Raw genomic sequence first — 26,403 nt, 5'->3', positions numbered from 1 at the left:
CTCCCACGCTTATATACTGACCATGAACGAAAACTAACTGCGGTGAGTGATATTATCGGGTGGAGTTGGGAATGGTCGATGCGTCTTTCCTGGGTCCTCCCACGCCATGGCTTAAAGCTTCCACAAAGTTACAGTACGACTTCGAGCTTAAACATGAGAGTCAAGGAATGGCTCTCTTTTGCAAGGTATCTTGGATTTCATCGCAATCTCATCATCAATGAGCAGGCTGATTTCCCTTTCCTTGTCCTTTGTGGAGTCCCTTGGCTCGTTCAATCCATATCTTCGCTGCCACATCGACTCCTCCTTCTCGAACACACTCACGCTGGACAACCGCCGCGACCCTTTCTAGGACCTGCTCGGCGCCAGCAGCACCGTCAGTATCGTGATTACTACATTTGACTGCCTGTGAGGCCTTTGCGGAACGGACCCTCGAGGTCCACTCCTGCGTTGTCCGTCTCCGGCCGCCTATCACGCCCATATTCCTTGTGCTAGGGATGCGTAACAGCGTCTTTTCCACGTCGTATCCGATCTCTTCGGCAATACCCATTGTCTTGGCGGTAAGAGAGCCGTACATGGAGTTGACCGTGCCAGTATCGGTGCGCTCCTGCTGTTTAACAGCCCGGAGCGCTTTCAAGTCCCCAGCTGCCGGTTGGGGATTCTGTTCCACCTCTTGATCTTCTGATCGGTCAACTGAACCCTTTTTGTTGGGCTTGGGTGGCGGGTAGCGATATCTGGCTCCGGAGAGCGAGTGCGAGCAGCAAGGTATTGAGATGAACGGTAAGGGGGATGCCGGGTTCGAGAGGGCAGCCATTAGCGGCGTCCAGACTGTGAGTTCGTCGGCATGATTCGAGATGATGAATGTGCTCTCTGCAAACATGCCTGTGTGCGTCTTCACACCTATGTCCAACTCCGAGCCTGTGCACAGATCTGCAAAAGGCTTGGGTATGTATATTTCCTCCTTGAGTCTCTCCTGAATTGATGGGGGGAATATACCCCAGGTCTTCCGACGACGAGCATCAAATCCCCAGCCCTGGTAACCTTCCGAGAGAAGCACGTAGACAAGCACCCCGTTTCCACAAGCGACATCCACAAATCCGGGGAATCTTGAATCGTACTTTTCTTGCTCCTTCTGGTCTGAGCTTCTCTCATCGACAGGTACAACTCCGTACATGCTCCTCCACAGCTCAATAAGGAAGGCCGTGATCGAGAGATCTTCGAAAACATGCTTGTTCGGTTCAGTCTCCTCGACCCAATTCTCACATAGGTCCGCCGCGTACTTCAACTTGAGTCGCGCGTAAGTGTCTTGCACTAGGTGCCTTGGTATCACGTTATCTTTGTGCGGGTTGTAGTTCCCTCCTTCTGGCTTCTCGTCCAGGCGCGTCTGACGAGCAAGCCGGATCTGAGTACTCAGAAGTGCGAGCAAGGTGCGCTCTAGACGGTTCTGGATTGGTTCTTCCTCGTATGGTAAGAAGTGCACCGACATTACTCCTGTGCCTTTCTTCTCTTCAGATGAATGTAGAGAAGCATCGGGTGTGAAATCGTACAGGAAGGCCAATGATCGTAGCAGGGGGTGGTACCACGGCATCTCCTCCTTGGACGAGACATGTGGCAGGTAGATGACCAGGAAGCGTTGGCGAGGCGACTCAGTCCTCGATTCACATTGCTCACTTTGAGAAATATCTGTACTAGTAGACGTTGGGAGGAGTTCATCCGCCTCATAAAAATGACAGGTCTGTTCCAGGGGCCGGTCCAAATTCTTGTTTCGAGGAATCAGCCTTCTCACAATGGCCCTCTTTAGTTCAAATCCAGGTACACTCCTCGCGGCAAGCGGCTCAACATGGTCTTCTTTTGGGGTATCTTTGACTGTGCCGCCGCTCCCATGATCTTGACTTTCCTCCTTTGCATGCGGGGTGCTGAGAACGCCCAGGCTATCATAAAGAATATCCGCGCGGAACAAGTGGCTTGAATTCAGATTGGGATTCGCCAACAGGAAAGTCGTCATATTTTGGATGACCTCCGGGGTGAAAGGGAGATCGCCCTCTATTAGATCTGGCGAGGTTACCCATCCCTCCTGCAGGGTTTTCAGGACAGGTGATGGCTCTATCGTTTCAGCCAGAGGTTTTCCCGAGAGCTTAGTGACATCTCTTGGGTTCTTCCTCACGTTCCTCGGCATATTGTAATTGTTGAGCGGCCCACAGGCCTTGTCTCCCACTGTCCTGGTCTGTTTGCTGATATAGTGGCGGTTCAAAGAGCGGCGTGATATGGCTAAATATTTCTCGATCTCGGCCGGTCGAGAACAAGCTTACCCCAACGCCGTCAGGATTCTGATATGTTCAACGAAAAACCCTTGTGACTGCTAATAGATTGCCAATGTAAACAGAGGTTGCAATTGCTCTCAAGTACTGCGTAACACGTCCTGATCAGATTTCATCTCGCTAATATTGATCTGGTCAGTCATGTGACTATTCCTGCGCTTTGCAGCACCAGCCCTACTGCGCGTTTAGTGCGCTTGTATCATGAGCTATAGAGGCTGAAAACTAAATTATCGTCTCCATTTTCTTTTGACTGCATCATATATCCTCGTGAGCAACAGATCAGTTGGAGGGCAAAAATGAAACATAGGTGAAAAAAGAAATCTCCCCGACAGGGAGTCGAACCCTGGTCTCCCGCGCTCGTTCTCGTAAGAGTGACAAGCGGAAATCATGACCGTTAGACCATCGAGGATTTCTTATGTATGAGATCAGCAAATTTTGCCATATGTTGCAATGCCCAAAACCTGACCAATCGGGGAGTCGGCATCTCCTGTTCATTTCTTTCGTTTGTCGGCTATTCCGGTGGAGCACTTCTCCTGCTCTACCTTACTTTCTGCTGGCTATAGTTCCCGTCTTGGCTTTCACGGTCATCGCGCGAGACCTTAACTAATAACACATGATAGAATTATAGGATAAAGCTTAGAAAGCAAGCTTAAATTTGACTGTTTGGAGTCCATCCACGGTTGATAATGAGTAAGTTCATAGGCTCCATTGAAGAGAGATTGTGTTCCAATAGGCTTAGCCGCCGCTTCTACGGAAACGGAGTAACCATTGGCATGGATGAGCAGGTCAAGGCGTATGCATCTATTTGGACGTCAGCGCTAAAGCATGCATCTTCCCCCACTTGCAGCCAAAGGTCCAATGATGTCTAACGGGTAAGCAAAAGGGGGGGCCTAACGATCATTTCAAGACATTCTTTACTGGCCATCACCCGCACAGTTCGAGCACTGCCTACCACTTGCAATGACCACATATTGCTCGAAGCTGTAAGCTGTCCTGTCTCTTGATGTCCATGGAATTTATGCAGACAGCATCATGAAGGTCATCATCGCTGGCGCGACTGGGTTCGTGGGACAAGAGATCCTTTCACAGTGCCTGGCCCATCCCTCTATCACTTCTATTGTTGCCCTGTGCCGTCGTGAACTGCCCATCACAGATCCCAAACTCCATGTCCACCTCATGAAAGACCAGGATTTCCTCTCCTACTCAGACCCCCAGCTCTCCGCCTCTCTCCGAGGCGCAGATGCTTGTATTTGGACGCTAGGCATTACTCCCTCGCGCGCTTCTGATGAACAGGCCTTGCGGCGGGTGACACTGGAGTATACCAGCCAGGCCGCCAAGGCCTTCAACAATGCCTTTACTGCTTCAAATGAGGCAGGGCAAGAAGCCTCCGCCGGCTCAAAATTTCGTTTCGTGTATTTCAGCGGCGGACTGGCTGAGCGTGACCAGTCGAAACCTCTGTGGTTCTATGCGGGCTATCGTCGTATGAGGGTATGAAACCCCTCCCACTTCCTTATATTATGCAGGTAGAGATTGACCACTCAGGGTCACTGAGAATATCCTGCTGGAGCAGGCAGCTGCTCACCCCGCCACGTTTGAGTCATACATCATGCGCCCGGGCTTGGTGCTGAGTCGACAGGGGACATTTGCGGATCGCGTTCGGGGTCTGGCACCCTCAGTGCGGGTGGACGTGTTGGCACGAGCAGCAGTCGATGTCGCCGTTCAGGGACATTCGGAGAAAATCTGGGAGAACGCCCAAATTACTGAGTGGAAGGGTGTTGGTGGTCAACATGGTTAATTCTATTGCGGTCGCATCGATCGCAGCCTGAGACGAGAGAGATACGTATTTCATATGCTTTTGAGCTAGTCACTATACTGAATGCTTTCGCAAAGGAACCTCAAGAACAAAATTCATTGATCATTACTATAAGATGATAACTCGATTTTGAATCTAATCACCTTTCCATTGACAAAGACAAATCACTGGATTGAGGATGATACCCCCTGGTGCCAGAAAGTGGCGTGATACTACTAGGAGACCATATTATCCTCGAGTTTGAAACAGTCTTCAGATTAAATCTTAAGGAGCAAATTTTCCACTAACATACCTCCCATGCTTAGTCCATGTGATGAAGGATGTGATCTACATAGGCAGCTGCCATCCTCACTTCTCGACAAGTCCCATAACTACCATAAATCTCATCCAGCAGTGATCTTCTTTGATGCTACTACAAAATCAGTTCCTTCTCTCCTATGTTCCTTTCTTGTTAGTCGAATTTTTCGGAAATTATAGTTTGCCTTCACTGCTGCACAATGTAGAAAATGCTGGGGTAGATCGGCCTCCAAAAATGCCCGAAAATAGGCGGCCCGGCTAGGAGGATGTGGATCGAATATGGTCTCCATGCATCTCCAGTCATTCGCCTTACCATCCTCCCAGTGATAGGTGCAGGCTCGGCAGAAGGTGCCCGGCTCCAATGTCTGGGTGCGGCGATCCCAGTACGGAAATGTAACTGTCGCCTGCATTATCCACGAGCCTGTCTCTTCGTCCTTGCCGGGTACAGTAGGAATAGATGGGCGCCGAGGGCGTCGAGCGGATTTTCCTTGTTGCTTTTGTCTTTCCCACTTCTGAACCCGCTGTTGGTAGTTTTCTTCGAGTTCCTTCCGACGGGTCTGGTATTGCTGCCTCATGGCCTTGTAACTCCCATGTAGCTGTTTACCCAACGCTTTTGCTTGGGTAAGGTTGACTAAACGGGGTCTAGGTGGTAAGATATTATGAATGATTGGAAGTGATTTGACGTCCTTCTGGGTCAGCCCAAAGTGCAAGCAAACATCAGTCACTGGTGCTAATTGATACTCGGGTCGGAGAAAATTGCATTTATAGCATGCCCGACTGACTGTTGGCAGGTAAAGGTAGGGGCCAAATTCGCCGCATGTCCGGCACCAGGGATGGCAGAGCTCTGTAAATATCCACTGGATTGGGAAATGCGACGAGCATCTGGTAGCATCCATGAGACGCAGCGTGCCTGGGGCATGCTTCCTCAACAGGCAGTACGCAGGCAGTGATTCTACTAAGTGCCTTGATCTGGTGTCGACGCGACGCAGAATCCCCATGCTGGTCAGGTCCAGGTTGAGCAATATCAAGTGAAGAATTTCTAGTGGAAGCCGAGTAATCAGCGATTTGGATCTTCGACGGGTCTTCGAAGTCTTGTTTGGGGGAGCTTTGTATAGTTTCGCGGACTCGATTGGGTCTGGGAAGAAATGAAGCACATCGAGATGCAAGTTCTTGCAGCGGTATGCTGTACCTGAGGCCATCTCTGGTAGAAAAGAGGGCAGATGATTCTCGGACAGACAAACTTAGGCCACCTAGGAGGAGGGTTAAGGTCTCAATGAGCACGCTTAGTAATAAACGCATGTTAGATACGTCAGGTACCTAAGAACTAGGTATGCCCTCATGGTATATTCCAGTAATGACGACATGACTACGCTCTTAGACAGGTCCTCTAGACTTATAATAGGATGGGAAAGCAACAACGAATTCAACTTCAATCAAGCCAGACGTACATGATACAATCGGGATGGCTTACGGCATTAACACAGGCAGTACTCGTACTAATCTTCATGCTCGAAGGGAGAAGATGGGCACAGATGAAGTCAATGGATTGATACAGTATATTAAAAGCTGTAAGGTACGTTAATTATACTTGATCATACTTGATCACTGGTTCCAGACTTCGTCTGATCCATCGTCATATATCTCCTCTTCCTCTTCCTCGACTTCTTCTCCTCCTTCTTCTCCTCCTTCTTCTCCTCCTTCTTCTCCTCCTTCTTCTCCTCCTTCTTCTCCTCCTTCTTCTCCTCCTTCTTCTCCTCCTCCTTCTTCTCCTGCTTCTCCTCCTTCCTCTTCCTCTTCCTCCTCGTTGCCGTCATCGCCGCCGCCGCCGTTGGGGCCGATTCGCCGCCAGGGCCCATCCCGCTGGACATATGTGATTGTAGCACCCGCCGAAACGAGGTGCTTTGGGCAATAACAGCCCACAGGACGCGGCTGCGGGTCACCAATTCTATTACACTTGGTGTTGATGTGTCGTCTCCTCACGCATTGTTGGAATGTACCCCGCTGGTGGCACCCACAGTCGTAGACCTCACGCCAGTAAAAACACCTTCCACTGATCAGAGGATGTGCAGCTATACCGCGATTAATATTACTTACATCTTTGCAAACGCTGCGAGTCTGAGGAGCTGCTTCAATTAGTTAGGCTAAGGTTCGTTGATCATCCATCCTCCAGGTATAATCCTTACATATCTTCTTTAAAGGCTGGAAACGAGGCCAAATGACGGCAGAGAGTGTGATGGCTCAATTACAGAGGGTCATTCTACAACCTACACAGACTACGGTCTCCATGCTATAGAGTGTCTTTCCAATTCGTGACGCTGTCGACTGGCTACCGAAAGAGGAAGGGACGTTCAGGTCAGGTGGGTCATCGCATCTACATGTCTGCTCAGAGCAGATCCCCAAAGTGCTCATTTCCAACTATTTTCCCTGTGTGGAAAGGCGATCTAAATCTACAGGTACGCCATAAATTTAACTGCGGGAAATGGATTTACTAACATAAATCACTTTATTCCAGTCTACCAGGCATATTTTCAGGATCCTCCTCAGTCGATCCTCCGGAGTAGAGACATCAAGTATGTGAGCAACGACTTCATACCACCACACATTACGCCATAGCAGCTACATACTGATACCGAAGGACTAAGGTGCCACTTCGTGGTCTATGTCTACTCCTGCGGATGCATCGACAGCGCCCGCACGTTCAAGCAATGCGAGGCCCGGCGTCCGACCAACACTCGCTGCAATCCCATGGATCCAGCTGTGACAGTGCATATCAAACATCCCTGCCCGGATCACCTCGTACCTGTGTCGAACTAGGGAATTATTAGAGGACTATCCTATAACAGAGGCTTATTCTTTCATGTTTCTTGTACCAGAGTGCAGCACAGGGCTGAGTGTGTTGCACCAGGTCTTCAGTAGCTCTTCACTGGAATAGCTACATACTGATACCGAAGGATTAAGGTGCACTTCGTGGTCTATATCTACTCCTGTGGATGCATCAACAGCGCCCACACATTCAAGCAATATAAGGCCCAGCATATCCAACTAACACTCACTGCAATCCCCTGGATCCATCCGTGATAGTACATATCGAACATCCCTGCCCAGATCACCTCATACCTGTGTTGAACTAGGGAATTATTGGAGGACTATCCTACAATAAAGGCTTGTTCTTTTATATTTCTTGTGTCAGAATGCAGCACAGGGCTGAGCATGTTGCACCAGGTCTTCAGTGGCTCTTCACTGGAATAGCTACCCCTGAATTCATCATTGTGAACTTTCGGATAGTAGTTGCCCAGAACACTACCTTGTTACAGTTATTCTACTAGGCCCAAGGTCTTAGCCGTAATACTCTAAGCATCTTAACATGTGTGTATCTACTTCATGAGCTAAGACCGAAAAAACATATCAAGGCTAATCAGACATATCACTACTGCTGCAACTGTTAACTAGATACAACAGAGTTGATGTCAGGCTCACTTACAGTAAAAAGTTGCGGTACAAGAACAGAGCCACAGAATCCGCTAGAACCGTATAGTCTCCACTTGGGCACTTACATAGGCAGTCTTTATAACTTGGATCATATTTTAATTCAGCTGTATAAGAGATTCAGCGCCTTACTTAGACTTACGTCCCAGTGGTGCCGCTTGAGATACGGCCACAAACAGTGCCAAGAAAATTAGAATTTGTTGGAGCTTCATAGTTGCCCTAATAAGCTTCATAAAGATTTAGTCTCTCTTCTTTCTTCTTTAGAGTCATTTCACACCCATAAGTATTTCCAGAGATCGAATTGCAGATTCCCGATATTTCCAGTGGAAGTTGAATCAAACAGCGGGTTAAGATGAAAATTGGGAAACACAATGTGTGATATTGCACTTTATACCTCTCAAAGTCCGAGGTATTCCACCTTGCCAAGTCACTGCTGATCCAGACGTATGGAAGCTGTCATGCTGCCAAGCTCCTTCTGTCCTGTTCAGTGCAGCAAGCAGTGCAACTGCTGAGCTGAATTGATTCCAAATCACCCCCAAAGCCACCAAGGTATGCAACAGCATCTAGCCAAGTGCACTGAAGCAAATGGGGCTAAACAAACGATAGGCACTACCACCACTGGCGCTGCACCGTGTCTGGCTGAAACGAATCCAGTCATACAAGCCATTCATTGCCAATGAGCCACTTAACAGGTGGCTCATTGACGAAGCCGTAAGTCGCAGTCTTCCAACAATTGGGTGACTTGAGAGCTCTCCACTTTCATGGACGATCGGAGACAGAGCCTACAACGGCTAGATACGAGTACTCGTGCTTTGGCGACGGGTTCCTGCTAGTTAGGTACGAGGGTTGGTGCTACGTATAGACTCAAGCTTATGTAGATATTATATTAATCATCACTAATCATAATATTAATCATCACTAATCATTATATAAAAGTCTAGAATGCTGTTCCTCTGTCTTTTGCCTAATCGCGTTACCCTCTCTACGCAGTTGATAGTGGTAGCGGAACAGCCAAGCCCGATAAGCCCTGTTGTGTTTGATTATCAGCTCGAATGACGCAGTTACCCACCAGACTAAATAATGCCCCCCCTCACCCGCAGCGTAATCTTGAATTTCCCACATTCGGTCGCTACAGGATTAATACGATCAAGCACCTTACGCTGATATCGGAAACTACAAGGCGGAAAAATGACACCCCGTTGCTTCATTGTCCGTCACGGCGAGACAGAATGGTCCCTTAACGGGCGGCACACCGGCATCACCGACTTGCCGCTTACAGCAAACGGCGAGAAACGGATCAAGGCAACGGGCAAAGCACTGGTTGGCAACGACCGACTGATCGCTCCAAAGAAGCTGGTGCATGTGTATGTCTATGTATTTTGCAATTTCCTCTAAGATGAGCCTCGATTGGAGACACCCGGTGTAGATGACAACAAGAAATAGCGACGAGCTATGCCACATTGATGCTGACGCTAACGCTGACCGACCAGCTACGTATCTCCCCGCACCCGCGCGCAACGTACCCTCGAGCTCCTCGAAATCGGCTGCAAAGAGAGACTCCCATGGGCCGAGGCCAGAAAATCAGAAGAGGAGGAACCCATCCGCACGGAAGCCAAGGTGGAAATCACCGACGCAATCCGGGAATGGGACTATGGCGATTATGAAGGATTGACGAGTAAGCAGATTAGAGAGCTGCGGGAGAAGAATGGCCAGGGGCCGTGGGATATCTGGAAGGACGGATGTCCAGGTGGAGAGTATGATCCCCCTCTGTTTCAAGCTTGCAGCTTAAAATCCCCTTCATCGTGGTATGAATTGCGCAGTAGCTGATAAAATGAAACTGAGCAGATCCCCGGAAGACGTCATTCGTCGACTTGATACCTTGATCGCCGAGATTAGGGAAAAATACCACAGTAAATGCTTCGAGGGCTCGTCAGGCGGCAAAGGGGACGTTCTGATCGTTGCACACGGCCATATCCTCCGCGCGTTTGCCATGCGGTGGACCGGAAAGCCACTCTCGGACACGACGTTGATCCTGGAAGCTGGCGGAGTCGGTACATTGAGGTGAGATTTTCCCGGTGCCGGCCTTCGATATGTCTCTTCTAACTATCCCAGTTACGAACACCACAACATCCACGAACCGGCGATCATCCTCGGTACCGCCGGTTTCGTCGTAGAAGAGTAGGGCTGTGACACAGGTCTTCCCACAGGGTGCAAGAGATCTGCGTCGGTCAGCATATCCCAACAAACGATATAGATAGAGAATCCCAGATATAACCACACCATAGCATCCTGCAATGCCATCCAAAGGTCCAGGAAGGATACTTACCCCGACAACATCTGTACGACCCGTAACGGAAATTCCCTCAAGACTCCATCTTCACTTTTGCCTCCTCCCCTTTATCACCTCCACCACTCGAAGCTAAACCGGAACCCGAACTCGACCCCGAATTCCCTTTGACTCCTTCCTCCCCCAAAATCTTAGCAGACCCCATAAACAAAGCCCCGACATACCCGCCCAGGAAGCGCATATCCTCCGCCTGCACAGCCGTCATGCGGAGCAGATTCTGCGTGTCGGCGAGATTGGCATTCAACTGCTCCAATTGAGAATGCAGATGAGCGTACTGCCGCGTCTTGGCGGCTGACATGCCTGAGTTTCCCATCCCCGACCCCATTGACGACGAGGCCGATGCGCTGGTTGACGTTGGGAGAATGGAATGGCGGGGGTAGGACTGAGAAGGGTGGTGTTGGTGGGATGGTGGTGGCATGTTTGCGCAGGCGTTTGGCTTTTTGATGTAGACGTAGAAATTGTAAATAAACGAAGATCTATCCTATCCAGTCGAAGCGATAAGAGAGTCGACCGTGGGGAGTGAGCTACATTTGGCGCGACCTTTTTTGATGTTTGTTTACGGAGATGACTGGTCACGTGGCACCATCGAGATCAAGTGACAAAACACCCGATATCACGTTCAATTGGTACTAGGAGATTCAAGGACAGTGCAGACGGGTCAAGGCTTGAAATACATTTTCTATAAGGCGGTTATCATGAGATTAGTCTAGTAATTCAGTCTCTTTTCGGTTTATGCAAACGTATGGATTATTCGAAACACTCATCGCGACATGGCAGGATAATCTTCTATCAATCATGTGTTCTTCTGCACTATTCGTTGCTCAATAGAGCGGTTCTCTGGCATTAAATGAAGCCGTTACAGTTAGAGGACCGCCCTCCCTCGTGACTACCTCGCGAGGCGCGAACTCAGCCAGATTAAGTCGGTCGACCGGATAAGTCAGAACCCCTGCTCTTTTTGATGCGCCAGAACCAGACCATGAACTTGCGAGTGACAAAGGCTGCTGGACCTTTTGCAAAGTCCCTATAAAATTCAGAACAGATGCAAGGAAATTCAGAAAGGAGGGCATGCAGGTAGGAGGAAAAGGGAAAATAGGATGGTAAGATGATATGGAGGACATGAAAGGTTGCTTGCAAGAACGATGCGCCGGTACAGGTAGTGTACAACAATGACGGTCATGCAGAGAGGGAAAATGGAATGCAAAGCTGAATGATTGCGACTTGTTATTGGCAGTGGTTTAGCTGCGAAAGTAAAAAGAGAAAAAGAAAAGCAGATTTTTCAAGGCCGAGCTTGGGACTCGCTGTCATTAAAAAGAGTGCTGCGGGAAGGGAGATAGTGAGCAAAGTACAAACGCAGAAGCACGCCCGCCACTCCGAAACCCCGAGACGAAAAGCATGATGAAACAAGAACGATGACCCCTATGTCCCTTGTGTATATGTAGAGCAGCGAACAACAGAGTATTATAAGTGATTGACCCCGTTCCTGACGTCGGCGAGCGTCTGTACTAATTCAAGTCTAGGTTGATTTCAAGCATTCGATGTGAGGTATCTCGGAATAGCGTGGACGCTAATCCCATTGGCAGAAACGAAGCAGGAAGGCAAAGACATGAAGAAATCAACAAGGCAAAATCTCAACGGCTCTGAGGAGAATCAGAAGAGAGGCCGAGGCTCGCCAATTAACGAACCGGCATTGCAGCCTGCTGAGCGCCTAGGCTGATTTGGCTGCTATGGGCGGAAGCTTCAGAGTCCAGATTCGCACTGGCTCCGCTATCACCACTCTCCGCGCTGGCGCTCGCACTTCCAGTCAGACTTCTATGCTTGGGAGTGCCCTTAGCGGGATACGGGTTGCTCACCCCATAATGTTGCTCAACTTGCTGCGGACCTACCGCATTATTATGTCCAGGAGGATATTTCGGAACAGGTGCCCGCATGTGGCCAGGCGGCGACGGATGGCCGCCGTGGGGACCAGGGGGACCAAGAGGTTGATCTTGAGCGGTCGGAGGTCGTCCCATTCTCGGGCCGGGTCCACCATAGGGGGTAGCAGGGGACTGGCTGTTTCTCCGACTCTGTGGGTAAGGGTGTGGCGGGAAGTCACCCATCCTGCTAGCCGTCATGGAGTTCGCACGGGACCCAGCTTGCATTTGATTTCGATCAACGGATCCGTACCGGTTAGATGAATAGGCCATCATGGGGTTGTCCATGAGGGAATCATGAAGCCCGGGGATTTCCTGCATAATACGCTCGCTGGTGCGTTTCCGACCCGGGAGGTACCGACTGAACGACGATTGGGGCCTGCCATTCACATTGATTTCTGGATTCTTGCGGAATTGACTCGCGCTGGGGGCTTTCCTTGTCCTGCGCGATGTGATGCTCATCATATCGACGCTGTCTGGGTCAATATGCGGAATAGGGATGTTGTCCATGGGATCGAAATAATCGTCCTCGTCGTCTTCATCGAACGCTGCTGCTCTGGACGGCGCTGCCCTACTACGAGGACCGCGTCGCATCTGCATCTCTTGCTCGCGAAGCTGCAACTCTCGCTGCCGGAGTGCCAATTCTCGTTCTCTCAGGGCCAGATCTGCAGCTGCAGGTGGAGGTCCGGGCGGCATGTCGGGCATGCCGTTACTGCCATTCTGGCGGGGCACGCCTCCTTCCGCAACCTCGTCATATACGACCAGATGGCTGAACTCCTCAAGTCCCTCAAGAGATGGTTCGCGAGGTATCCTGGCCGAAGGTGGGAGGGGTTGTCCGCTTGGTGGCCTTGACATTCCCGGCATAGGCATAGGATAGCCACGGCGCCCAGGAGGCATCATCATGCCCGAGCCGGACCTGCCATTAGGAGGAGGACGCATAGGACCGTTTCTTGGGGGAGGTGCCGAAGACATTCTGGGTGGTGGCTGAGCTAGTATGGGGGGAGGCGTATCATTGGTGGAGGGCTTGTTAAGATTGTTTGTGTTGATGTGATGTAGTGCAGCGTAAAGTGTCTCGACTCGCGGAATCCGGATACCTGACTCTGTCGCCAATTTGATGGGGGACCCAAGATATGTCTCTATCTCCATTGGACGTCGTGATTGGAAATCTTGATACATTGTGCTAGGTGAGTCGATGGCAACCATCTTGTCGATCGTCTTCTGGGTGAAGTCACTTGGAAACGAGCAGCCCTGTGATCTCGCGAGTTCGATGAGCTCCTCGATGATACCAGTCACGAGTTGGCGAACCCCGACTTTCTCGAGGAGTTGGGCATGATTCGAGGTCTCAAACATAACACTTGTTGGCTGAAAGGCGATAGGTCTGCGGGAGAATAAAGAGTTAGCAGGGACAATGGAAGTAGACTAGAGGGAACCGAAGCCGCCGATATGCTCACCCTATCATACGCTCAAACTGTTCCTGTCTAATGTTTTCCGACACCTTGCAGTTGACTTGTCCTGAGCTCAGAGTCATTGCCAGAGCAGCAGCCATGTCATTCTGAATCGATGCCGGGATACTGGAATTCTTGCTCGTTGCACCGACCCAGATGTCCGACGAATTCAAATGCTCGAATTCACTAGCCCCAGTCTGCGAAATCTCCACGCCAGAAACAAGGGAGAGGACCACGTTTGTGGGGAACCGCTGTTCCAATTGAGATTCTACGCCAAGGGTATTCGTTGTGTTCACGAGGATGCATGTATGCTGAGGAGTGACGACGGACTCGATAATAGATGCAAGGTCGTAGACGTCGGGCAGCGCCTTGACGCACAGAATGACATAGTCGTACGCATTCTCTCGAGATGCTGCTTCTTCAGGAACTCGAACAACTACAGAGCGAAACACCTATATGTTAGCAAGCTTACTACAAATGATACACAAGCCATAACGAGAGAACTTACCATGACGGGGCTTGAAGCGTTCATTGCCGAATGTTTTCGACCTGTGTGTTTCACCGATTAGAAAATGGCTTTGAGCGGAAAGATGGCGAGTCAAGAGGAAGCGTACTTAAAAGATACTCCATACTGAGATACTGATTCGAATCCAGATTTCCAGACAAGGGTCACATCACAGGACGTTGTAGCCTGAAGTCGCCAGGAGAGGAACGCCGAAATAGCATTACTACCGACTAAACAAGCTTGAGTTAGCTTGGGGCTCATTTCGGGTTGCGGCGGATGTTGCGGAAGTCCTTTCACGATCCCGGACATGAGTCTCATTTGGATCTTGCGATAGTGAATTGTTGTAGAAAAGAGATTAAGCTCATTTTGAGCAGCAGATAAGAGCTGGAACACAAACCTGATAAAATGCGCAAGCGCGGCGGAGGAGCCATAGCTTTTTCGAACCAAAGAGGAAGGAAGCGTCTCGGCGGGCCAGAAGTCGAAAATTAAAGGGAATAAGAATCAAGATATGATGGACCGTTGGGCTGGAAATGTAAGATTTCTGGATCGAGCGTCCCAAAGGCGCGATTGACGCTGCCTACCACGGGACAAATGAAAGCAAATTCGCAACCAAAGCCAGGGTGCGGAATCAGTCGGTTTCGCAGATAGGATAGCGAGAGGAGCTCCGAAATCGAAGGAGAAAATGAATGTAAGGGATTCCAACAAATGGAGTTCTTTTGGTATCTGGAGGAAGGAGAACAGGAGAAAAGAACCAGAAAACAAACGAGAGGAAAGGAAGGATAAGAGCGGGAGCTAGGTAGGCAGGTAAGTAGGTAAGTAGKTAAGTTTAGGTAGGTTGACGCGGATTAGATGGAGAAGAAAAGAAAGAGGGGATGCGAGAGAGACTGGGATGGATTGGAAATGGAGCAGAGCAGTGCTGTTGCTACCTACTACTGCCACTGCCAAAAGGTGCTTGTTTGTCCACTGCACTCTTCCTCTTCGACTGTAGGCGGAAGAGAAAACAAGTGAAAAGAAGTTTGAGTAGTCACGTCTTTTTTCTTTTTTTGGTTTCTTTTTTTACCTTCTTTACGCCCCAACTGGCTGTAAACGATTAGACGATGGGTTGCTTCAACGGCCGTGGATCCCCCGCCAGGGCTCGAATCCGGAAACGGGAAGAAAGAGGCAGGGGGAGACGGCCGATAAGAAGAATTCTCGCTGTCAGCGACTAAAAGAAGGAGAAAATTGGAGAGACAGATACCGAAAGCGAAAGAGAACTGATTGTTTCGGCAGAACAAAAGCGCTGTCTACCTATTCTCCGTCATTACTCCGTACACATTCAGCAATTAGGTTGGATATTGATAGCTCTGATTGATGCTGTTTTTCCTTTTTTGTATTTTTTACGGAGTTCCTTCCATTTTCCTTTCTTTTACAGTACTACGAGATTTTTACAGTACTACCCGATATACTACAAATAGAACAAGCATAATAGTGGGAGAGAGTAATTTCCCCTCTCTCTGGTATTTCCTTTCGCTTTCTCTTCAGATCTGTCTTGACTATCTGTTGTGATAGGATGCTAGCATAGTCTACAGGATAATGGCTAGCGAGTAGGCTCAAGAACAAGATGGCATTGGCCGTGTAGCCTAGTAGCTGGTAATATTAATGACATCGGAATCGTCATTAAACTAATTTCTTAAAACTTGGAATCTATGTTCTTTAGTGTCTGGCTTCCCAGTTTTGGTTTCATCGGTGCACTGCCGGGTCTAACTCTAAGAGCCTACGCTAATCAGCTTTCTACCTCTAATGTCATGCTGTTCCTTGATTACAGTACTTTATTTACGCCCATACTCCAATCAATAAATGTACTCTGTATACTCTGTAGTCTTGAAGTGTTCTGAGTTGCAAATCTGTTATTAAAACAGGCAATCATGCGTTGAGACAGCACATTAATATTCATCATGATTTACGGAATTGTCACATCAAATTGCTGAGCCACAGCGACCGCAAAATCCACTAAGCCAGCCAAATCGGCCACTGATGTAAATCTTCCCGTCACCGGAACCCACCCAAAACCCACTTGGTCTGTTGGTCGATGGTCGAATTTAGGCCGGAATCTAATTGACTACGGTACCTAAGTGGCATAATTGCTACAGTATCGGTACCTGACTGATGATTCTGGAACGATAAGAATCAATAATCCAGGAGAACCAGCAGATATCTTAATAATAGCATCAAACCCATGAGGTATCATCCAGCTGTCCATGTATTCTTATAAGATCACCAATTTTCCCAGCCCTTCCCTCGTTGTCAAACCAACTGAAGACCTCAACAGCATCTCCCCATGAGCTTTCCTGATTCTAGGGTGATGCCTGGTCACACCTCACACATACCCTGTAAACATTTCCGCACCAAAACAGCTGTACGAGTCTGAGGACTGAGTCACGATATCCCTACTCCGGAGTAGTAAGGAACTAACTATGAACTCCGATGCCCTTTTTTGCTAAATTCATAATTTCTTTGCTTCCGATTCACAAAGTTGACATGCCATTGCAAAGTCAATTCGAGTGCTTGACCCATCGAACAAACCCAATCAATTTGAATCGCTGTTGTCACCTTTCTCAAGTTCCAGGAATTGACACCACCTTCTCCTTCCCAGGATTGCACGCTTACTTTCTCGTCAGAATCTACAGCTATTGAAACAAAGGGGGTTAGCAACCGAAGTAAAGCCCTCCTTCCTTGCAAGGGGGAGGCAATGATCGATGAATCGTTGGTTGTTCGATGGTCACCCGTCAGCCAACATGCCACCGCTCTGGCCGGAGTAGGGATCGACATGAAGCCAGGGTACATCTCGCTGTTTGCAGTTATCACACGCTCACCCTGCCAGGAGTTCAGTACCACCAGTGGTCATGAACGCTAGTACAGCGTACATGTGCTGTCTACGGTTGCAGGACCTAGGAACAGGACGGATGTAGCAATACTCCGTACAGACTACAGCAAGTATGTACAGCTGGCACCTGTCTGATATGTCGGGTACCTTACTTCTTCGACGCGACGTGACTTTGTTGTCAGGTAAATTTGCCTGTGATTCAGCATGAGGCTTGCGACCTCCGGTAGGTGTCTGTGCCTCAAGTAAATTGTTTATCGATCTGAAGATTAACATTATCAAACTCGTATCAGCCATGAGGACGGCAAATTTCAGATCGCCATCAACAACGATCTCTAGCCTTGGCGGTTCTAATGTCCTGTCCATACTGTCTTCCCTCTTCACTCAGCCAAGTCCAGGCACCAAGGGATAGAAAGCCCTTTATGGAGGGCTTCCTTCGACCTTGATACATTTGTCTTACTCCCACAACTATGACCGAAAAAAAATTATTTGCATGTGTGCGGATGAAAAAGGGAAAAAAGTAAAAAGAAAGAAAAGAGAAAAAAAAGTTAATCAAAACCAGCTCAAACCAACCAAAACACAGTGTCCAGAGTCCAGACCTCCGAAGTTTTAGAGATGATTCAAATCCAAAACAAATTTACTAAGCGGAAGTGGGCCTGATCTCCAAGATAGATAGTCTGGAAACATAGTAGACTAGGCTGACTAGCTCTTACAGTAGCAGAAATTGGCTGATCACCAGGGCCAATCACCGTGCGCATGCTGTACTCCATACCTATCTGTAGACAGCTGCTGTTTCTATCTATGGTACTTTTTGTGGGTCTGAAGCTCAGGTACTTTTATCGATTTTATGCCTGCAGGATGCAGAGGATTCTATATCTACAGAGTACGGAGTACGCAATGGAGTACGTTTAGGTTCATTGCAGTCGAAGCGCAATAATCAGATGAGACATTCTACTTATCAATGGGAAGCAATCATTATAGCTGTTAGCCTGTATGGTTAAATAAGAGACTAATGGTAGGAGATTTATGCAGCAAATAGCTTCATTCCAAACACTACCTTAGTTATGAACATAGAGACTCAATACTTATACAGAGTACACAATATTAAGCATAAACATCTAAACTTCCAGAGAACAAATAGAGTCAGGTTAATCTCAGAGCTGGTAATCCATACCTTAATTACTTCATCATGAATCATGAGACGTATTGAAATTAAGATATGCTGTAGATCATGGGACAAAATGTGCCCTGCCTGCAGGTGCCAGAGTGTCAGAGCACTTTCTTTCCGCATGCGGACACCTCAGCCACATCCTCATTCCAAGTCTCGATGAGAATGGGAAAAGACAGTGTCCACGGGAGGTAGGGGCAATTTCGCTCAAAATTATTCCGAAAGCATCGATCAGCCTCTCAATCCAACACTTCATGATTCGATCAATCAATACCTTTGTCTTTCTCATTCAACAATGTCCTTTGTCCCGTGGTCCCGTGGAATACCCCGTCGCGACCGTACCTTAGCCGTCTCCGCTTACAAACCATTCGCAAATCGAGACGTGTACGACTATAGACTACCTTAGATACCTAAGAGATAGATATTGATGCAAACAAGTTCCCTATAATGGTTTGCATTTCTTTGGCCGCGTCTCCTGCTTATTTCACCATCAGAGCTGAATGAATCCAATATCTGCCAGTGACAATCCATCCACGTTTGAGTAACCACCACCAGAAGATCATTGTGCCATGTCATGTTATTGAGAAAGCGATCGACAACGCCATCTATTTACTCGCTAGTACTGTGCATACCAGGCACAAACAACCGACAACAATGACAGCCACAAAGAAAAAGCAAAAAGGGTCATCAAATGGATACTTGGATACGCAGCAGCCGCCCCGGTGGTGGCGCACTAGTAGTCGTGATAGTCGGCGTCTTCAACGTCATCATGGCTTGAGCATTTATCCACATAACCCCGCAAGACACGAATCGTGTTGCGTAGATCTCTGATGGAGACATATACTCTTCTTGAGAATGAGAGTTAGTCACCACGAGCTTGCATACGTACAGAGTAGTTCATGAAGAGTATCCTTTGTCCGCAGAGGTGGATATAACTTGTAACATTTGACAGCTCGACATGTGTCACTGTTGGGTCTTCCCCACTGGTTACTCAGAGTCTATCCCGTTTCTCGAAGATCCGAATCTTCAGCAGCGTCTGTGGTCGAGACTGTCGAGCAATGATGGGTTCTGCCGTTGCCAAACCTTCATCACTACGTACGTAGCAACTTTATGGTAGGTGCATCGGCGTGAGCCAGCAGTCAAAAGCAAAACCAAGTATTCCTTCAGTAAGAGAGGTACTAATTAAGATCAACATGCCATACGCTCTAACCAAACCCAAAACACCAACTAACAAATTGAGAACCATCTCTTGGCAGGGTAATAAGTGGGCGCATCGCGCATCCAAAGCACTGGAAGGTGTAAATAGGCTCAATCGGCATTTGTAGTCGGGCATAGGAACCTCGTTCCCCCAATCAGGATATGGACTATGATCAAGGTACAAATAAGGAGGTAAAAACATTGTGGTCACTTATCGGGAAATTAAGAGGATCCGTTCGCCTGCGAAACAAGGAAGCATCAGGTTGGGCTAGTTTAGTTTAAATGATTTTTGAGATCCGTTCGCCTATGGCGTGCCACAAGCCCACGGGCCTCGTTTCTGACCTTAACAGGGTGGTGGGCTGTAACCCGTCAATAGGAACTGGAATTTAGAGCTGCGAGTATCTGGTGTTTCTTGGAAGGTGCCTGAAGAATCAAGGTAAGCATCGGGACGAAAGTATAAGTGGCAGCTGTCATTGGATTCTTGGCAACTTCAGTTCAATTGTGTAAGGTACCTTAGCTTGGGTCATGCTCCATACAGACGTCTCTATGAACTTGAATCTCCTTCCTTCTTTGTGGAAGAAAGACTGCAGGGTACCTTATGCTTCTAGCCTGCGGAGTTACTTAAGAAGAATGGTACGTGGTGCAGATCTATTACCTGCTTGAGACAACTCTCTACGTGTTCAATGCTTTTCGATCATGTTCAAGTGCGATTAGCAATCAAACAAGGTGTGCTCAAATCCGACTGAATTCTGTAGTCAAAATTGTTGAAAGCAGAAGGCAAACGGGGATCGACAGTTCCAAATGACAAGCTTATTTTAGACTCCAGGGATACAAGCCAAGGAACCAATGGGAGCGTCATTCAAGGAACCTGCAAATTAAGCCTATAAGCGAATACATTTTTCTTGCCAGATGTCTCAGATCCTTTCCCATTTTTCACCAGTGCCTTCTAAAGCCAAGCAAAGCTGAGACACTGAGGGACATATAATCACAACCGAACCGTCACGCCAAAGAGAAACCGGAAACCACTAAGCGGCAACAGAATATCAAATTTGCCCAGATACAAACATGATCAAGAGAGTTTATGTTGACTGTCCACAACATATCTACTATTCGATCACGCCATGTAAGTGCTGGAGTCGACACCGCCCTCGGGATATTCACTATGCAATTTGTTAGTCGCCGCATCCAAAGCATCAGGTCGGGGGAAAATCGAAGAACGTACGGAAGGGCAACTTCGAACCGCTTCTCAATTTCCTTGAGCACCTTCTCATCCTCCTCGCTGCTGACAAACGAGATAGATAGACCCTTGGTTCCAAACCGACCAGCACGACCAACACGGTGCAGATACGAATCGGCATCAGCAGGCAAGTCGTAGTTGATAGCCAGGTTGATACGCTCAATATCAATACCACGACCGAAGACATCGGTGGCAACACAGATACGCTTGTTGAACTCCTTGAACTCCTTGTAACGTTTGATACTAAACCTGAATTAGCCGCCGCACCCAGTAATTCAGCAATAGAAACACTCACCGCTCCTCCTGACTGACACCAGAGTGCACCGCAATACTGGGGAAGTTACACTCGCGCAACAGCTTGTCCAACTCGTTCGCCCGCAGTGTGCTCTTAACGAAGATAATGACTTGGTTGAACTCAAGGCTGTCCAGAAGCTCATTGAGTTTACGGTTCTTCTCCGATTCACTGAGCTTGATGTAGTATTGTTGGAGACCGTGGAGTGTGAGCTTGGTGTCATCATCGACGTAAACTTCAAGAGGGTTTCTCATGAACTTCTTGCAGATGGGTCGGATCTCTTGGGAGAGGGTTGCACTGAACATCATGACTTGCTTATCGGCGGGGGTGGCACGGAAAATCTCCTGGACATCCCGGCGCATGTCTACGCTAGATGTAAGTAAGGGACATCCCTATGAGCGAGGTATGCTTGCTTACCGATCTGATCAAGCATCTTATCACATTCATCCAACACGAACGCCTTGACGTTGCGCAGAGAAAGCTTCTTCTCGCGAACCAGAGCATTGAGACGACCAGGTGTGCCCACAACGATGTTCGGATATGACTCTTTGTTTGACAACACCTCGATGTCTTTCTGGATCGGCGTACCACCGTAGAAGACAGCGGTCTTCACATCAGGCAGGTATTTGCTGAATCTGGCGTATTCATTCTTGATCTGGTACGCCAATTCACGAGTGTGGCACATGACAAGAACCGAGCATTCTCCAGGCACAGGTTCGAGTTGGTGGAGTGTAGTGAGAACGAAAACTGCGGTCTTTCCAAGACCAGACTTGGCCTGGCAGAGAACATCGACGTTCAGGATTGCAGTGGGAATGCAGACTTGCTGGACTGTAAAAAGGTGGAACGGTATGTTAGACATGTATTCGATCCATAAGACTTGAAAAAACGAAAAAAGCAATCCGTGTCGCATTGTCCGTCCATTCCCGAGTCGTTCGAAAACTAGGCATACAGTGCATTATTGCCCGCATCCACAACAGGATTAGAACAAAGCACAGGTTGAGCGTGCGATCGTATCCCAAACAGAAACACTTTTCGCTCGGCACAAGGACGAGAATAGTCGAGTCATAGGTGGCAAGGCTCGTCGCCTTCAGACAGCGCACCATCATCCAAGTCAAATGGACGAATGTCACCTGAGAGAATTCCACGAGAACTAATTCGCCGTAGAAAGCTGAAGCAAAGCAAGCGGACACTAGCCGCATTAAGGCTCTTGATTGACACAGCGCAGTTGATTCATTGTACTCCGCGTGGACAACCTGGCGTGGCCTGCAGCCTCGAACGGAATAGGTGGCCAAAAGCGACAAATTTCATTCCTCGCGGAGATGGACGGACGTTGAAACACGGAGCAATGGAGGGATACTGTGGGAAGAATGTAATTTAACTAACCCTCCGATGGATGTTCGAAACCGCAATCGGTGATGGCACGTAGAAGCTCCCCTTTGAGCAAGAAGTCGCGGAAACCGGTCGAGTGAATACCGACATAACTTCCCTTCTTATCCGGGCGGCCGCCGGAAACTGTCAAGTCGCCCTTCTTGTCCTGGGCCCCATTTGCGGCGGGGGCAGCGGTGGTGGCTGCTGCGTCAGTGGTCTGAAGCTCCTCGTCGGAGTAGTCGATGAGATCCTCCTCGTGAGACATTGTTGATGTAGGGTGGCGAAATAAGAATGGCGTTGATCAAAGTAAGGTGTTTGTCGCGGCGCGTTTTCCCCAAGGCAGCCGAGCCAGGGACTGTGCGATAGAAGCGTAGATGGAGAGAATCGGGGAAAAGAAGTCACAATGCTTATCAAGAGTCCGATCCCCTTTTGTTGTGGATGGATCGAAAGAATTGGAAGATGATGAACGTTGAAGGCAGAAAGAAGGCGATGGAGAACAAGAGAAGATCGCAGTTCGCGAGGGATGGCAGGAAGAGATCAGGAAGCGTGTAGTCACGTGATAAGATCTATTAGTCATTCTCGAAAGGCTACTTGCCGCTTTCGGTTAGCCCCCGGATTACCATATCTAGCCTCAAAAGCTTCTGAGCGGGTCCATCAACAACTAAGATCCGTCCATCATCTTCACTTCTCGTTCTCGGTCATATTGACCTGTACCCTAAATAATGGCCAAAGCGAAAGATAAAAAGGGCGCCTTAGGCGGAGCCAACAGTCATTTACGAGCCCGATTGGCGTACCTTCATAACGCCGCAAGCCTTCTTCAATCCGTGACAGTTTCCTCAAAGGAACCAGATGATCAGCGAGCCGATAATGGAAACCGAGAGATAACGGGTTTGACAAGGATTGTACCACATGTTGCAAAGCCTGGCATTGCAGCTCAGAGACAGTTGTTTGCTACAGGCCCATCAAACGACACAGATCGTCTTTCGCAACTCGCCCGAGTTTATATATCACATTTGCGGGGAGTGTCCCTGAAATCTCAGCTGCGGCTGCCAGTGGAAGTCAAGCGTTCATTCTGCAAGCGCTGCGATACACTTCTAATTCCCAATGTCAACTGCACACATGAGATTAGAAATGAGAGCCGTGGTCGCCGAAAACCTTGGGCAGATGTACTGGTCATTCGTTGCACTACATGTGAGACGGAAAAGCGCTTTCCACAAACAGAGAAGCGGAGCAAGAAACTTGCGGAACGTCGGAAGGAAAAAGCAGAAGCGGAGAAGCCAGATGTTAAGTGAACGCCAGGGTTTTATTTTCTAGGTATTTCGAAATAATCGCCGCGATCACTTAGTGTTGAGATCCGCAGCAGACGGTGGTGAGGAATCCACTGTCAACTTCCTCCCTCTATTGAAAGCCATAATTTGTTGGTGCTTGGCGATGCCGTCTTCGGCTTCTCCTCATGCTACCAGCTGGCTAATGACAGGGAAACAAGATGTCCAGCTTGTATTTGCCTGCTTCAACGGCAAACGATGTTGACACCACTGTCATTTCCATATAGCTCTGCAAATGCTTGACACACATTACTCAACGCAGTTGCTGTCCTGGAACCGGACCCGTGCGCCCTCAGCACAATTGCGAACCGCGGGAGCTTACGATGACAAACCCGGACTGCCAGTTGATGTATGCAAACTGCTCGTGGACGGGTTGACGTCTGCCCGAGCTTGTTGCCGTGACTCCATCAGGGTCGTGTCGAACGGCAATTGTTCTGAACTGAAGTATCAATTTGTCATATGGATTCGGCATAGCCTGTATTCCCGAGTTGCAATGGTGCACTTGCGAGGCAGAATAGGAACGGAACGAGTGCTTTCAAATAAAACCGTCCATCAATTCTGACTAATTTGTGGTGTCGATCGATCAGCGGGCAAAGTGGTTAACTTCTACGGGGGTGACATCAGCATCGCTCAAACAAGAATAACTCGATGGGAATCAGGACCAGCGTGTCCGAAATTTAACATAGTTGACAGACAGTTGACATGGACAACATCATGGAGTAAATTGACCGTTTCTTTCGTATCGTACTAGACCATCAAAACTTTGATCCAACAATAAACAATAACAGCAGGAAAGAGCCCTTAGGGTATCGACTGAAAACAGCGCTATCCAAAAGCATGCTAATCGGTTGATTTCCAGTAAACTTCGACCGCAATGATGCGAAATTCTAGCAATGGCCGTGAGGCATAACGAAGGTCTTTAAAGCGCATATCCTTCCCAGGTACAGAAGTAAATAAAAAATAAAAATAAAAATAAAAAAGAGAAAAGAAGACGGTTGTGCCGAATTGTCAGGTGGAGAGCAAAGAAAGATTGCAAGTGAATGGGACATGTCGACCACTACAAAAGCTGCATAGGGTTGTCATGAAACAATGTCCGTGAGGACGGGGATTGTATATAGGGAATTTTGAACTCTTGGTGTTTGCTGAATCCTCAGTTCATGGTTCAGATTCGTTTCATCTTGTTAGCGGGTTACAGCACCATCATCATATAAGCGTTCATTGCAAGAGAAGACATGGGCTCGTTGAGGGATCATCCGGCAGTCGATCGGTAATCTGGCAACTGATATGCGACAGCCTCCGGGGCGAAAGATTTCATTTCGTTAGTTTCGTAGAATTCGTAAGAGTTAGAGTATGTGTGAACGTCCAATATAGATGCGGATATGCGGTGTGAGAATGAGATGGTCGCAGATGCGGTGTCAGTGTCTCCGGCGGGCAGCTTGATCAATACGTTGGTCGAGACTCTCTATCCTGCCGCGATAAGCTTTCACAATTTCTCTGATATGTCCTATTTTGGCGAGCTCATTCTCCAAGTCATCAATCGAGGCGAGTATGGAACGAGTACGAGCAATCTCAGCGTCAGCGTTACGAATGACGTTTCCTGCACGGTCATAGCTGTTCTGAATGGAAATTTGCATCTGCTCCTCTAGCTGGTGGATGTTAGCAAAGAACTATGAGACGAGCGCATTCGTGTGCAAAGAGGGATAACAATTGCTATCAAACACCCTTCGAGTCCAGTAAGGAGAGAAGGAGGTAGGGGAGATAGCAGCGGGTGGAACTTTTTGAAAAGAAAAGAAGAAGTGCACGAATGCAGCATACGTACATAACCAATACGACTCCGAATTTGTTCCTGCAGTCCGTCCAACTGATGCGAGAGTGCTCGAAGGCTCATCGGATCCAACAGCAACCGACCATGGCTGCTGGCCGCACTGGCGGCGCGCGAGCTTGAGTTGCTGGTCCGTCCAGTCCCTCTGCCCCTGGAAACGCCATTCCCAGCATGCCCATTCTGGAGTGCAATTTGTTGTTGTTGCCGTAGGATTTGGATCTCGGAGGAGGTGAGGCCAAGCGAGGTATCGGGAATCGAGGCTGACACGGACATTTGGTCCCGGCAGAGACATGCTCCAACCGTGACAGGAGTCTAGGAAGTGCCGATCGATCTGTAACCGTATAGATACAATGGACCCGATTTCATGATGGTGACTGCAGGAAAGCGTAGGAGAACAACACAGGGGGTGAAGGGGAGACGGGACGGAGACAAGTGCGGAAGGGGAGAAAGGGAATAGCGAGAGAGCGCAAGGTGCGCTGTCAAAGCGCAGAATTCACTGGAGGCGGCAAAATGACTCAGGTCGCTGATTTGGTGTATCCTCCTGACGCGAGAAACAATAAAGTCGGGGTGTCTTTGAGAATCGAGAGAGGAGACAGGGGAGAGCGATTAACGGCAGCGGGAATATGGCCCGTTTGAGGAAGCAGATTATTAGTCTAGTCGGCGGCAGAAAAATCAAACAGGAGACGGTGCAACCGCGGCTGCACTCCTCGTCAGCCTGTCAGGTTACACTGACGAGGCGCGAGTTCGATCTGATCTGAGTTGATCGATGATGACGGAGCTGATGAGACATGCACAGGTACGCAGTACAAGCTTGAATCTTCCAGAAGAGGATGTTCAAGGGTGCCTCGTACAGGAGAGGAACAAGAAGTCGAAGTGACACGGATGGAATAGGAATTCTACGACATAGATAAAGAAAGCGCAAAAAGACTTTTGAGGAGAAAATTGATGCCTCCAATCTCTGCAAAATACACCGTACAAGGGGACGAAAGGACAGTTCTGCAGCTTTATACTGAGCA

At 48.6% G+C, this 26,403-nt stretch overlaps 9 protein-coding genes and 1 non-coding gene across 10 annotated transcripts; 3 read left to right on the top strand and 7 right to left on the bottom strand.

Annotated features, from left to right (window-relative positions):
- Positions 1 to 214: 214 nt before the first annotated feature.
- trm44 (tRNA (uracil) methyltransferase) lies at positions 215 to 2,173 on the bottom strand (the record flags this gene model as incomplete). Its single annotated transcript, XM_043304991.1, has 1 exon — positions 215 to 2,173. One exon carries the CDS (start codon positions 2,171 to 2,173, stop codon positions 215 to 217), a length of 1,959 nt encoding a protein of 652 aa, XP_043160926.1.
- A 463-nt stretch (positions 2,174 to 2,636) lies between these two features.
- Positions 2,637 to 2,724, bottom strand: Asppvi_009132. Its single transcript has one exon. It is a non-coding gene; the product is annotated as a tRNA-Asp (tRNA).
- Positions 2,725 to 3,347: 623 nt separating this feature from the next.
- Positions 3,348 to 4,110, top strand: Asppvi_009131 (putative nucleoside-diphosphate-sugar epimerase; the record flags this gene model as incomplete). The annotated part of the gene is made up of 2 exons (XM_043304990.1): positions 3,348 to 3,803; positions 3,868 to 4,110. The coding sequence occupies 2 exons, from the start codon at positions 3,348 to 3,350 to the stop codon at positions 4,108 to 4,110; spliced, it is 699 nt and encodes a 232-aa protein (XP_043160925.1).
- Positions 4,111 to 6,017: 1,907 nt separating this feature from the next.
- On the bottom strand, positions 6,018 to 6,409 carry Asppvi_009130 (uncharacterized protein; the record flags this gene model as incomplete). The annotated part of the gene is made up of 2 exons (XM_043304989.1): positions 6,018 to 6,354; positions 6,378 to 6,409. The coding sequence occupies 2 exons, from the start codon at positions 6,407 to 6,409 to the stop codon at positions 6,018 to 6,020; spliced, it is 369 nt and encodes a 122-aa protein (XP_043160924.1).
- A 2,690-nt stretch (positions 6,410 to 9,099) lies between these two features.
- Positions 9,100 to 10,093, top strand: Asppvi_009129 (histidine phosphatase family protein; the record flags this gene model as incomplete). The annotated part of the gene is made up of 4 exons (XM_043304988.1): positions 9,100 to 9,275; positions 9,402 to 9,665; positions 9,757 to 9,972; positions 10,024 to 10,093. The coding sequence occupies 4 exons, from the start codon at positions 9,100 to 9,102 to the stop codon at positions 10,091 to 10,093; spliced, it is 726 nt and encodes a 241-aa protein (XP_043160923.1).
- A 181-nt stretch (positions 10,094 to 10,274) lies between these two features.
- Positions 10,275 to 10,676, bottom strand: Asppvi_009128 (DASH complex subunit HSK3 family protein; the record flags this gene model as incomplete). Its single annotated transcript, XM_043304987.1, has 1 exon — positions 10,275 to 10,676. One exon carries the CDS (start codon positions 10,674 to 10,676, stop codon positions 10,275 to 10,277), a length of 402 nt encoding a protein of 133 aa, XP_043160922.1.
- Positions 10,677 to 11,931: 1,255 nt separating this feature from the next.
- Positions 11,932 to 14,379, bottom strand: Asppvi_009127 (ketopantoate reductase family protein; the record flags this gene model as incomplete). The annotated part of the gene is made up of 4 exons (XM_043304986.1): positions 11,932 to 13,546; positions 13,620 to 14,049; positions 14,122 to 14,162; positions 14,228 to 14,379. 4 exons carry the CDS (start codon positions 14,377 to 14,379, stop codon positions 11,932 to 11,934), a joined length of 2,238 nt encoding a protein of 745 aa, XP_043160921.1.
- Positions 14,380 to 20,457: 6,078 nt separating this feature from the next.
- On the bottom strand, positions 20,458 to 22,505 carry Asppvi_009126 (ATP-dependent RNA helicase SUB2; the record flags this gene model as incomplete). Its single annotated transcript, XM_043304985.1, has 5 exons — positions 20,458 to 20,503; positions 20,566 to 20,823; positions 20,876 to 21,236; positions 21,290 to 21,700; positions 22,256 to 22,505. 5 exons carry the CDS (start codon positions 22,503 to 22,505, stop codon positions 20,458 to 20,460), a joined length of 1,326 nt encoding a protein of 441 aa, XP_043160920.1.
- Positions 22,506 to 22,962: 457 nt separating this feature from the next.
- On the top strand, positions 22,963 to 23,532 carry Asppvi_009125 (ribonuclease P Rpr2/Rpp21/SNM1 subunit; the record flags this gene model as incomplete). Its single annotated transcript, XM_043304984.1, has 1 exon — positions 22,963 to 23,532. The coding sequence occupies one exon, from the start codon at positions 22,963 to 22,965 to the stop codon at positions 23,530 to 23,532; it is 570 nt and encodes a 189-aa protein (XP_043160919.1).
- A 1,448-nt stretch (positions 23,533 to 24,980) lies between these two features.
- On the bottom strand, positions 24,981 to 25,660 carry Asppvi_009124 (uncharacterized protein; the record flags this gene model as incomplete). Its single annotated transcript, XM_043304983.1, has 2 exons — positions 24,981 to 25,211; positions 25,385 to 25,660. 2 exons carry the CDS (start codon positions 25,658 to 25,660, stop codon positions 24,981 to 24,983), a joined length of 507 nt encoding a protein of 168 aa, XP_043160918.1.
- Between the last annotated feature and the right edge of the window lie 743 nt (positions 25,661 to 26,403).

The sequence above is a fragment of the Aspergillus pseudoviridinutans genome, assembly GCF_018340605.1.
Source record: "Aspergillus pseudoviridinutans IFM 55266 DNA, scaffold_6, whole genome shotgun sequence".
NCBI lineage: Eukaryota > Fungi > Ascomycota > Eurotiomycetes > Eurotiales > Aspergillaceae > Aspergillus > Aspergillus pseudoviridinutans.
Note: the sequence above shows the minus strand (reverse complement) of the source record. Positions and strands in the feature narration are given on the sequence as shown.